At 24.8% G+C, this 14468-nt stretch overlaps 2 protein-coding genes across 2 annotated transcripts in view; one reads left to right on the plus strand and one right to left on the minus strand.

The window, feature by feature from the left end:
• The window catches only part of LOC128957822 (transcription factor 15-like), a 540-nt gene extending 231 nt beyond the window's left edge, over positions 1 to 309 (plus strand). Inside the window, exon 1 of the mRNA XM_054303636.1 lies at positions 1 to 309. This exon is cut by the window's left edge and continues 231 nt beyond it. Coding sequence (XP_054159611.1) covers positions 1 to 309 — 309 coding nt within the window.
• Positions 310 to 2442: 2133 nt separating this feature from the next.
• LOC128957823 (protein inscuteable homolog) lies at positions 2443 to 4531 on the minus strand. The gene is made up of 4 exons (XM_054303637.1): positions 4244 to 4531; positions 4033 to 4063; positions 3102 to 3936; positions 2443 to 2473 (listed from the first exon to the last, which is right to left on the minus strand). Exons 1-4 carry the CDS (start codon positions 4529 to 4531, stop codon positions 2443 to 2445), a joined length of 1185 nt encoding a protein of 394 aa, XP_054159612.1.
• Between the last annotated feature and the right edge of the window lie 9937 nt (positions 4532 to 14468).

Here is a 14468-nt window from a genome sequence, read left to right on the forward strand (position 1 = left end):
CATAGTGGTAGCGAAGTGAGAAACGATCCGTTCAGTCCTCACTGTAAGATACCATTGCCGGGAGATTACGGTAATTCACACTTCTTCGACACCACAACATTCATACGGCGCCGAAATGAACGGGAAAGGGCTCGCGTTCGCAGTGTTAACGATGGCTTTGAAAGACTAAGACAACATTTACCATTGAGTCCCACTCTTAAAGATAAACGACTGTCCAAAGTGGAGACTTTGCGTTTTGCCATCACTTATATCAATCACTTACAGTCAGTTCTTAACTCAAAGTCGCAGACAACTAACGGTAATAAGTAATTGTAATTAAAGTTAAAGTTAAAGTTAAAACTATCAAATTTTTTATAGTCAATTGAAAAATATAATTTATAATCTAGTTTAATTATCTAATCTATTAATTTATAAAAGTTTTTAATGTCAATAATCTAGTTTTAATTAGTTAATTAAAATTTTATATATAAAATTAATCAAAGGATTTATAAATATATTTATGATTTATTAAATGTTTTTTTTTTTTGATTGAAAACTCTAACAAATTTGAATTGCAATTGCATTATCTAATGTTGTACTGTATATACCGATATATATACTGTGTTATAAAAAAAATCATTGCAATATTACAAAATCGTTTAGTTTTATATAAAAAATAAAATAAAATAATAATTCGTGTTTTGAATAATAATAATAAATATTAATCCAAAGATTTTTCAAAGAGCTTTTAAATACTGTACATCAATTTATAAATAATAATAATAATAATAATAATAATATAGTATTTATTTATTAATTATTTAATTATACAAAAACCAGTATTGAGTTAAACCTGATTGACCCGTCTGTAAGATGTCCTTCAATATTAGGGATATTTTTTTAAAAATTTTTGTAAAAAACAATACAAATTTCTCAATAATATTCCTAAATACTGATAGAGAGAATACATAATTTACTGTACAATATATTATTGAGTAAATGTTGAGTTTGCTAATTAAAATAAATTAAAATTCATAAACTTTTTGTGTGTATTTTTTTTAATTAATTTATGTCCAAAAAGTTGAAATATTTCATATAAAAAACAATACATTATTAAATATTAATGGTATCAATATATTTAAATAATATTATCATATACATTGGTAATGTACAGTACAGTATAATTATTAATCAAAATTATAATATCAACTAAACTATAAAAATCAAACAATCAAAATAACATAAAGATTTTATATATCAAATGTTATGCATTTGTAATGTCTTTTGATAGACAAATAGTTTTTGTTTTCATTTGAGTTAAATATCTGACAAATAATTTGATAAGAATTGTCGATACGTTTTTGAAATACAAATAAATTTTAGACCAAAATCTGAACCATTATATAGACGAAGACAAATATAGTCAAGTGTTGAAACACTGAAACAGCGATCCAAATGTTGTCTAACTGTCTGTTGGAACTGTTACTTGTCTTATGCTTTTGTGTGGCGACGATCACAAATCGGAAGAGTTGTGTCACAAGAAATGGTAATATGAAATTCAATTTAGCCATCGATGCCACTAATGCCACAAATATTAGGATACCTATGACTAACAGTTTATTGTGATTTTGGCTTAACATCCAAACTAAATGTGAGGTCAAAGTCGTGGTATTGTTTTGATGAGATTGTTGTAGAGTTCGGTAATCAATTGGCGTCGATATCAGCGATACTTTTCGTGGAAACGTTCGGTCAATGGACTGTCTTTCGTTTGTCGTCTCAAACGTTTGCGAAGTGACCACCGATGACCTATTGACTCCATTGGCATTCAGACGATGTCTTAACTCACTGTTTTCGCTAAAGAAATCAAACGCTTTTTGAGTCACTATTTGTCCGATTGCTGGCAACTCTTTCAGCAAACTATCTTCATTATTGGCCACATGTTTGTGGCCACTGTTGTCGTCACCGGTGATATCGGTGACGACGACGTCACTAATGGTCTCACTATTTGTTGTTTTATTATTATCGTTGTTTGGTCTGTCTTTGTGGTCATTCATCGACAAAATCCGATTCATTCGTATATTACTTCCTAATAAAATCTTCTCGCGTCTGATCCGAGCTCTGCGTTGAGCATCGGTTTCAGTGGTCATCACCACAGTTGCCGTCGTAGTTGTCGACTCCTTAGCGGTGGCCGACACGCTGTCCGAGCATTCACTCATCATTGTTGTTGTTGATGATGATTATGTCGCCAGCAATGGATCAATTGATTGGTAAATGAGACGAAACGATGCGTTTGTTTTGACGTTTAATTAATTAATTAAATCAATGAATGATATAATCATTTGCTATCAAATCATTTGATTTTATTTATGTTTTTTTTTCTATAATACTCTCAAAACCCCAAACTATACATCAATTACGACACAATGTATTGTTGACTAAAATTTTTGTTTATTATTTGACGATTCAATTGCAATACAAGTCTCTATACTTTAAACTAAAAAAAGTAATTAATAAATAGTTTAGAGACTAATGTATTAATAAAATGTAATGACAAACAACTGCTGTTTAAATAAATTATATGTAAGATAACAGTGCTTTGAATTTACAATTTTAAAAAAATAATAAATAATAAAATTAATTAATGACACAAATTCAGTGCAAATAGTAAAAAATAAAATAAAATCATTTTTACAAAAAAATTATAATAACAAATAACAACAAAATTTAAAAAATAAAAATGCAATTAAATATATTATTATTAAGTTTTTAATGTGTTTTAATATCTATGTTTAATAAATATGCAATTAATAAATATGCATGTGCATTTATAAATAATTATTTTTGCTGTAATATATAAATTTAATAAAAATATTGATTTCATGTGTAGAAAAATTGCTATCAAACTATTCAATACCAATAACCTATAAAATTATTATAAAAAATAAGTTTCATTTCATATAAAAAATAATTTCAAATAAAAAAACAAAAAATTCTGACAAAAGTTATAATGAAATTATAGGCAATAATTAATTAATTAATTTTAAACTATAGCTTCTTTAAAAGTTTTGTACTCAGTATTTGTATTATTATTATTATTATTAATATCAATATTGTGGGCCAACCTCTTGAGCGCTGCCATACAAGCGATGAGGACATTGTCGTTAAAGTTTCTTTCTTCAGGAATTTTACATAAATCGATCAGCCGTTTGACGGCATTAAGTCTGAAAAATATTTGCGTAACACTCGCACTATTGGCCAGTCGGGCGATGGCCACCGACACCTTCTGTTGGATCCGTTCTAATGCCAATAGTTGTTGCTCTTCTTCCATGTCTTCATATCTCAATTGCAACGAATTGATAATATAGATAAGTCCTCCGCTGCTTACTATTTCCAGCGGAAATTTTCGGGCAATATTAGCCAATATTGTAATAATCTGATCCCGGATGAAGATGTCATCGGCAACGATGGGATTTCCGAGAATTACATTTAAGGCATTGCTGTTGACTATTGACTCGATGTCGACAAAAGACATGTTTGCAAATGTGGCACAAATTAATAAAATTATTTTTGCATTTTTCGCCTCTTCTATCACTTTCGTTAAACAATATATGAAGTCATTTATGACAAATTGCGGGAACGGGTCTTCCGATTGATGGGCAATATGTTTGACGGGACTGACATTGACACCACTTGTCTTACTTTTATCTATCAATTGTTTTGTCAGCTGAAGCATCAAATCGATGGCTTCCCTTAGAATCAGTTCTGAAGATTCATTAGTTATAAGAGACGTCAAGAACTGACTATAAGTGCATTCATTGATTAATTGTTTTACGGCTTTCCTATTAATACATAAAATAGTGAGAACTCTCAGTGCTATGACTTTGATTTGCTGCTCTTCTGGTGTCGAGTCCAGTGATATTAACCAATAATTATTAATAATTTCAATCAACGGCTTCACTATATCATGATATTCAACAAATATGCGACAAATATAGGGATCATTTTGCGCTAATGAACAACAAGATAGCAATGACCACTTTATTGATAGCATACCAGTGCGCTTGTATAGCGAATCTATAATTACCTATAAATTTATATTAAAGATATAAAAAAAATGTTTTTCATATTATTTTTTAATTATGTATAACTGACTGACTTGTAGTTTACAGTATTGTATAAATCATAAGCAATAAAAATATTTGTATAAAACCATCAATAATATAATTATTAACGGAAACACAAAAATTATTTTTTCAAAACTTACTTTACATTCATTTTTAATCCATTGATTTATAAGTTCTCCGAATAGCTCTTTGAGTTTTCTAACCGTTGACTCTAATTGTGAATTGTTTACACATTTTTTGGCAATAAATATGTCAATTAATTTGTTAGTCAAAGAGGCTGTCCTATAGACTGATTCAATCAATTTATTCATGTATTTTGTGTTATTAACAAACTTTCGTTCACATATGTCGACTATTGTCTGTATCTCGCAATAGGTCTGCCAATAGTTACTTTTAATAAGTTTTAATGTGTTGCCAGACATTGGCATCTCATCTATAAAATAGTCTAAATCTTCAATTAATTTCGTAGATTTGGTCCGAATTTCTTGGACTGTTATGTGTGAGTCTCTGATCTGAAAGGCTTCATATGATTGCGGAGTTGTGGCCACAGACTTGGCCTGCAATGTATTTAACGATTCCACATATATTGTGGTCTTCAAGTCCTTTAACCACTCTCTCAGCGAACTTTCCTTACAATACATGTGCTAATGTAGTGAATAAAACAAAACAAAACAAAAATATATAAATTAAAAATGATTTGAAATCTTTAATATACATAAAAATCTCTTTTTTCATAAACAGAAAAGTCATTGGCTTTAGTTTTTTGAGACATCATCTGATGATTTAATGCTTATATAACTTACACATATATATATATATATACAGTGCATACATATACTTATGCTATACAGTGTATTAAATATAATACAAACAGAGAAGTAAAATAAGCTTTTTTTTATCAAAAAATGTTTTTTCAAAAGTTCAAACACAATATAATCCTAATGTCATTTCAAGTGACACAAACTCTAATCAAAATTAACATTAAATTTGTTTAGAAAAAGCCGAAAATTTTATATACAAAAATGATTGCAACTTTTTTTTTGAAAAAAATAAAAAGTAAAAAGTTTTATTTTGTGAATTTATATTTTTGTTATTTTTGTATAGTTATTATATATATATAACTTTACTACAACTTTAATATATAGTAAGAATATTAATGATAATAATGATAATAATAACAATTTCTTATGTATTAAAAGTTTCAAGTTTTTTGAGACATAAAAAATAAGTATTTTAAATATGTTATAATAATCTTATAATAATATACAAATTATTCAAAAGATTTTGATAAATTAAAATTAGAAAATATTAGAAATAAAAATTTTACAATTTGTTAAAAAGAATAAAAATAAATAGAAATAATTGAATATGAAACTTACCATGGTTAATAATTTAGTAAATTTTGTTGTGATTTTTTAAAAACTACAGAAAAATGTTTTAAATCCAATGTCTACGAGTAGTTGAATCAATTTAAACGGTTAGACCTGAATATTAACTCTAACTGACATATACTCTATGTGTAGCAGATGTTATGATTGTTGTCGTATAGCAGATGCCGGTGTGTGTGTATGTATGCCCTTCCCTGTGCTTATTGCTTATTGTAATAGTGTATTAGTGTAATGCATGCGCGCACTCTATGTATGTACGTGCAGTGGCACGCGTTTGGCGTCCGTTAGAAATTTGTGTTGTTGTTTGATTTGAAAAAAGGACGACACGTGTGTTTGTCCATTACATAGACATCTGCCTCTTAGTAATGAGTGACCACACGCTGTCATTAGGATCTCTCTCTCTCTCTCTCTCTCTTTCTTTCTTTCTTTCATAAGTTTATCTAAAGAAATATCTTTTATTTTAAAAACAATGGCAACAAAATCGCGTTTTAATATAATTTTGTTGAGAGCTAATGAACTCCTGAAAAAAAACAAAACCAAAAACATTGTTGTCTTTTTTAGCATTGAAATGTCTGAACAAAACCAAACTTGACTTTAACTTAACCGTAAGTAAAAAAAAACTTCATATGAAATGGAGATAAACTCTAAACTCTACGCTAAAAAAATGTATAATAATTGCAACAATTTATAACTCTTATTAACACACAAATGCATTCATCGAAACACATTACTTATGAAATAAATAATAATAAAAAAAACAGATTAAAGTTTTATAAATGAGAAAAATTATAAGAAGAAAAAGCAAAAAAAATAAGTGAAATAATAAATATAAAATAAATTTCATTTATAATTTTAATGGTCTACACATACATATACTGTATATATAGTGCCACAAAAAATGTAAAAATTATTATTATTTTCATTTAATATATACTTTTTCTTAGTTACTGCAAATGTCACTGAAATTTGAAATATGAGCGAACACTATGTTTGCCAAAAATGTAGTTTTTATGATTCATTGACTAATTTATTGCAAGTCGTTATTAAATTATATATAAATGAAATAAAATGCATTTAAAAAGTTCATAAATTTTTGTTTCATTTAAAATCAAGTTCTTATAGTGTTTTTGACCGGAAGATCCAGTCAGTCAATCGGTGACATATAGGATACATATTTAATAATAAATCTGATATATTTGTGGCAAACGTTTAAATATACTCTATTATAATTTATATATATATTTAGATACTGTATTTAAATATGTTATTATAAATGTTGATTACTTATTTGCATTTGAGATGATGACTACACATATAATATCCATAACATTGATTTGATTAATTGCTGGCATATTATTTAAGTGTTGTCTTTCTTTCTTTCTTTCTGAATATGTGTGTGTATGTGTGTGTGTGTGTGTGAATACAATTTATATTTTATTCACCAACAAAATAAAAAACAAAATAAATTATATGTTTTATAATCTACTAAATTGTTTGACACATTGATAAATACTTTCATTTATTCTCTTTCTTTAATGTTAAGCGAAATTTTTTGTTATAATATATTAATATACTTAAAGCAAATGTGTGTAAGTGTTATGCAATTTTGTTTGTAGCGATGATCGCATCAATTTATTTATAAAAATATTGAAAAAATGTGATAATTTCTAACATTTATTCCTAACTCCAACAGATTTTTTTCTGATAAAAACTTGTTAAGCATAACTTTTATAGTTACTAATTTTTATAAAAATAGATATATAAAATTAAAAAAAAAATTATAAATATAAATTATAAAAATTATTATTTATTTATGTATTTATTCAAAATGAGTTATTTGTGGTATTAAGTAATTTTCGTTACTTGATTTATTATACATTTATATGTTATATAAAAATAATTGATTATAAATTAATAAATCTTTAAAAAGTTTATTTATTTTAAAATAATTGCTAACAATATCTAAGTTTACGAATTATATTATAGAAATTGTTTTTTGAAAAATAATAATTTAAAGCGATTAAGTATATAATTAAAAAATTGATTTTAATATAAAATAAATTTGACTTTATTTATTTTTTTTAGTAAACTAATTTATATTTGTAAACACTGTATTTGTATTAGATAAATATTATGTACTGATATACATATGTATATGGCATTTGTTGTAAATTAAATAAAGTTAATATTAAAATATAAAAATAAACAATTATATGATATAATATTATTTTAAATAATAATAAAACATAAAAATTGATTTGATTAAATGAAAACTAAACTAAATATAGAAGTAAATTATTCATTATTTTTGTTATATACAATATTTAACATAATTTTTATTGTTATTATGTTTTGATTTATATACTAATGATTTATATAACATGCATAATGTTAAACATATATTATATACTTTAATTATAAACTTTTTATGTAAATTTTCCGCACCATTGTTGTTGACAATAAACTAAACTGAATATTAAAAAACTATCTAAAAATACTTGAAAAACAAATTTTTCATTCATAAACTTTTTTTATTTAATAGTATAATTAATTAGTTTATACTATACTTTTTTTTATTTATTATTCAATTGTATTCAATTAACTGCATAATAAAATAATAATGCATAACAAACAAAAAACAATGAACTGTATTTAATACAAAAAAAWATATATATATACTTTATATTTAAAATAGTATCTGAATACTAAATTAGTATTTTTTTATACCGTAACAAAAAAAGTTGAGATATAAAATAGTTATCTGAACATTAACATGAATTTCATGTTAAATTTAAAGTATATTTWWAAAAAAAATATTTTACACGATAAAAAGCAATAAAATTCAATTAAAAATTTATTTTATCTGAAAAACTATATTTTTAACTAAAAAGAACTAATGATTAATTAGTTACAACACATATGCAATGATATTTTACGGACACACACATACACACACACACTCACACACACAAATACATACACACTCACACACACATACATACATACAYACTCACACACACACACACAAATACATACACACTCACACACACTCACACACACACACACACACACACACACACACACACACACACACACACACATACATACATACATACACAYAYACACACACAAACACATACACATACATACATACATACATACATACATACATACATACATACATACATACATACATACATACATACATACATACATACATACATACATACATACATACATACATACATACATACATACATACATACATACATACATACATACATACATACATACATACATACATACATACATACATACATACATACATACATACATACATACATACATACATACATACATACATACATACATACATACATACATACATACATACATACATACATACATACATACATACATACATACATACATACATACATACATACATACATACATACATACATACATACATACATACATACATACATACATACATACATACATACATACATACATACATACATACATACATACATACATACATACATACATACATACATACATACATACATACATACATACATACATACATACATACATACATACATACATACATACATACATACATACATACATACATACATACATACATACATACATACATACATACATACATACATACATACATACATACATACATACATACATACATACATACATACATACATACATACATACATACATACATACATACATACATACATACATACATACATACATACATACATACATACATACATACATACATACATACATACATACATACATACATACATACATACATACATACATACATACATACATACATACATACATACATACATACATACATACATACATACATACATACATACATACATACATACATACATACATACATACATACATACATACATACATACATACATACATACATACATACATACATACATACATACATACATACATACATACATACATACATACATACACATACATACACAGATAAAGTTTTAATAACATAAAAATATAATAATTATATATTGAATACAATATTAAATGTATAAAAATTTAATTTAAATAAAAATTTTAACATTTATATTGTTTTATTCAGATATTTTACTATGAAAAGTATACATTAAGTATAAATGTATAATATTTTTAAAATTTCAATACTGTTTAGACATAATAAAAGACTAAGTAAATGACTTTTTATTTATTTATACTTTTTTACATTTCTTATATCTATAAGTTATAAAATTTATATTATAAATAGTGGTATACAGTGGTAGAGAAAGAGGGAGAGAGTCTGGCAATGGTCTGACCAAAATGATGGCTGATTTTTCAACTTATTTAGTTGATTAGCATATTGTGCAGAAATAGTTGTGTGTGAGATCAGGGCTAACAATCAAGAAAAACAAGTTTCAAATGGTGTAAAAAACATAACAAATTATTCATTAGAGTTTTATGTTAAATATGTATCCTCTAATCCCTTATAAAGTATATATATATATACAGTATATATAAGGGGACTGTTATATGTTATATCATATGTTAGGCCAGTATTTAAACATTCATTCCCCCTTTTTATAATATCTAATGAATCTTTAGATTTTTAATGTATATATAAGTTTTTTATTGTATACTTTTATATACTGTATATACAACACATGCATTTAAAAATCTAAACTCTTAAAAAACTGGTTGTAAATTATAATAACAGTATTACTTATTATTATTAATAAGTTATTAATAATTTTTCGCTCATTTTATGGAGTTTTATTAAGAGCTGAGTAATTATTATTTGAATTAATCGATTCTGTTTACATAATTATAATATCTAAAAATGAAATATTTATTATATGATATTTTTTGTTATCTTACTAATCGCATAAATATTGTGTATTAGTAGTATAACATCGTTTAAATTGCATGTTTTATTATATGCAAATACACTATTTTTGACAAATTATCTAAACATAAAACATAAAATTTATGTATTAATTGATTAATCAAATGTAGAATAAATGGTTAATAATACTGAAAATAAAATTAGAAAATAATAAAAAAGGTGAACATAAGAATGACCAGGGTCGTTGACTTTATTATTATTTTTGAAAAAAATCATAATACTATTTATAATATTGTAATATAAATAGATATAATATTAATATCATATATTATTTCTAAATATAATAATGTCATAAATTTATATGCTTTATGATTGTGTGCTACTAATACTAATATAGACAATTAATATATGCTTAATCATAAAAAACAATAAACTGTTGGTCAGGTAGTTGTTTTTTACCTGTAATATTGCACCTGTAGTTTTTTAGTCAATTTAGTTATTTATTATTATTACGTTTAGCCAAAATAGTTTAAGTAGAGGACGTTCAAAACAAATTTATACGTTATATTAATATATCGTATTAACTTTTATATTACTTAATTTTGGACTTTCTTTTTAATTGGCATATATTATAAAATGATTAGGGGAGGCCAAAATATTTGCATAAATATAATTGCAATATATTATAGTATTAATAAATTGTATTTATATATTAATATTTGACATTTAAGTTCTTATTTTTTATAAATATTTTATTTTGTATATTATACTGTATTTGTAAATATAATATTATGCAATAAATTGTTAGGTAAAATATAGCCAAAATAAGTCAAAAGTCAAATTGGTTTATTCAACTAATAGCAAAATATAATTGAGTGATAACTGAGTCTATTATGTTAGAGAGTATTATAACAATAAATAAAAAATATATTGTACTTAAAGAAATAACTAAAAATATATACAACAGCTTATATAATAGTATTTAGATAAAAGGTAAATCCATGTTTAATTAAACACACACACACACACACACACACACACACACACATATATATATATATATATATATATATATATATATATATATATATATATACATACATACATACATACATACACACAACAGGTGCAAAAGCAAAATATTTTTAACAAATATAAGTGACAGAGATTTAAGTAGTGGTGAGTTTGAAATAATAAAAACTTATCAATCATTGCAATGAATGACATTTAATGGATTCCTATTCTCTTGAAATAATGCAATATAAATTTCAAACTCTCTCTCTCTCTCTCTCTCTCTCTCTCTCTCTCTCTCTGTGTGTGTGTGTGTGTGTGTGTGTGTGTGTGTGTTTAATTTTTTTTGTCTCTTTTTGATTTTTGATTTAATTTAATTTAATTTAATTTAATTAAATTACAAATTTATTAAATAAAAATGTTTATTATATTACATGTTTAGTTAGATATGTTACAACTAAATCATATATACATTTATTGAAATTTCAACTTAAACTATTATACTGTATTAGCATATTTATTATGCAAATCTAAATATATAATTTATAAGAGTTAACTTGTAATTTATAATAATGTAATAATAATAATCAATAAACTTTAGCAATTAATTGAAGTTAAGCTTTTAACGCATTAACTAAATTTTATTTCGTTTTTCTAATAATTACAATAATTGTATTTTTTTTAACTAGTAATATAGTTTATATAAATAAAAAAAAAGTTTTAAAATAATAGTTAATTCAAAAATTATACATAATAAAATTTTTATCAAACAAATAAATAGCATTTAATAAAATAGTCATTTTTATTTTTATTTTCATTATTAGAACATTAATTATATTAATCCGGAAAACTTAAACATTATAAACAATAGATAAAATAATATATTGTATTTTAAATATAAAACGTTTATATAAATATGTTAATTAGGTAATAAAATAATGAATAAAAGATTATTTATTTTTTAACTTCAAAACAATTGTTTCCTTAGATTGTGATCTTGATTTTGAACCACAAAAATAAAAGTAAAAATAAAGTATACTGTATTTAGAAAGGAGTTATTTAAAAAATTATTAAAGGGTTAATCTTTAAAAAAATTTGAATTAATTGAAATTCATTGAAAAAAAACTTCTCTCATTTTTTATATGCGGTCAATGTTAGACACACGGGATAGTTAAAGTCCCTGTGCTTCACACCAAATAGTATAGTTACTACAGTATATACTATAGTATATGACAGCATCTGAGAGTGTAAACTTTCCCCCTCTCCTCTATCTATAACTATATCTCTAATAATCTCTCTCTCTCTCTCTCTCTCTCTCTCTCTCTCTCTCTCTCTCTCTCTTTCTCTCTTAGCAGGTYTAAGGCCTCCAAAGAGTTAACTAAAGGTATATTTTATTTGTAGATATTTTTAAGGGAAAGATCTTTTAAAAATAAAGAGAGGAAAACATTAAAAAAAAGTAGAGAATTAATGATTAAAACACACCTATAGTCTAATGAAACAACCAATGATACACTTGTTGTCTCTCATATACATTGCATACCATTTGGTTAATGGTTGAGATGAGAGATGAAAGATGATCACTGAGAGAGAGAGAGAGAGAGAGAGAGAGAGAGAGAGAGAGAGAAATTAGTTTTTTCAGAGTCTCTGAGGTCTGGTGTTTAGCCGATCGCAACACTGGAAAGACATTAATCTCATACTTCCAGCTGTTTTTTCCCACTTCTCTCTCTCTCTCTCTCTCTCTCTTTAAAAACATAACCAACGGCTTCACCAGTATTTCTGTTTAGTTGTTCAGTCATTAATTAGTACCACATTTGAAATTGTCTTAATTTTTACATAACATATACATATATACATAAATGTCGATTTTTTGGAGAAAGAAAAAACAATTCAAATAACTATTTTTAAAATCAAATTAATTGAAACCTCTATTTTTCAATACCTTTTTGTTTGTAATATTTTTTTTATTGTTTTTTCATGTTTTTCCTTTGTGTAAATAAGAATCACATATAAATCAAATAATATAAATAGATTTACTTTGAACTAACCGTTTATTAACCAAATATAATGTATATGAATATACTGTACGCTACTGTTTATTAGTGATACCAACTCTGGTGGTCAGTCGTATCCAGTGGTGAAAACTTTATGTTAATTTTAAAACTAAGAGTCAAGAAAGAGTCAAAAATTTTACTTATGTATGTGTGTGTGTGTGTGTGTGTGTGTGTGTGTGTGTGTGTGTGTGTAATGGGTAATTGCTTTGGGCTAACTGACAATCAAGTGAATCGACCGCAACAGCCATTTCCTGCCGGCGCTCGAGTTTTAATATGAAAAGATTAACGCCCGAAGCCATACACCCCTCTGATTAATATTTTTAAATGCTGTTAAACTTAGAAGTTTCAAAGACAATATATAAAGAGAGAGAGAAAGAAAGARAGARAGARAGARAGAGAGAGAGAGAGAGAGAGAGAGAGAGAGAGAGAGAGAGAGAGAGAGAGAGAGTTAAATGTTCACTTAAATCGGAAAAATTTATCCATTTAGTTATAAAATAGACTATAATTTTATTTTTTAAATAATATGTTTTATTTGCTAATTTAACTATTTAACATAATAAAAATTACAATTCATTATAGTATTTAATACTAATAAACTTTAGATATATGATTGCGTGATATTTAAATGATAACGAGACGACAAAATTAACATTAAGAGCATAAGTTAAGTTGAATTTTTTTATTTTGCATTTTAAATGAAAGCTTTATTAAATGAAAGATAAAATATCTTTATTTAAATTAATGTTTGTTTCACATTCACACCAAAAAAGGGCACTAAAATTAATTATTATTAGTTAAGTAACTATGTGTTGGAAAAAAATTATAACAATTTATTTTCACAGTCTAAGTACTATATATATAAGTTTATTTTTTTAGAAAAAAATATATACATGTATTTAAACTTAATATTTATCGCATATTCCTATCTTCACGTAAAATTCATTTAAAAAATACTAACTTTTTAATTACCAAATTAATTAATTTATATATAATTAATTGATTTAAATGCTTTTTGCATTATTTG

Source organism: Oppia nitens, unplaced genomic scaffold, assembly GCF_028296485.1.
Source record: "Oppia nitens isolate AA-2021 unplaced genomic scaffold, nextdenovo-longstitch-racon4-pilon3 scaffold3_pilon_pilon_pilon, whole genome shotgun sequence".
Lineage (NCBI taxonomy): Eukaryota > Metazoa > Arthropoda > Arachnida > Sarcoptiformes > Oppiidae > Oppia > Oppia nitens.

Coding starts and splice junctions, on each gene's coding strand:
- LOC128957823 (XM_054303637.1), bottom strand. CDS start 4,531: ATGCCAATGTCTGGCAACACATTAAAACTTATTAAAAGTAACTATTGG. Junction 3,937..4,032: donor TTCGCTATACAAGCGCACTG/GTATGCTATCAA, acceptor ATCATGATATAG/TGAAGCCGTTGATTGAAATT. Junction 2,474..3,101: donor TGTATGGCAGCGCTCAAGAG/GTTGGCCCACAA, acceptor TACTTTTTTTAG/TTTAAAGTATAGAGACTTGT.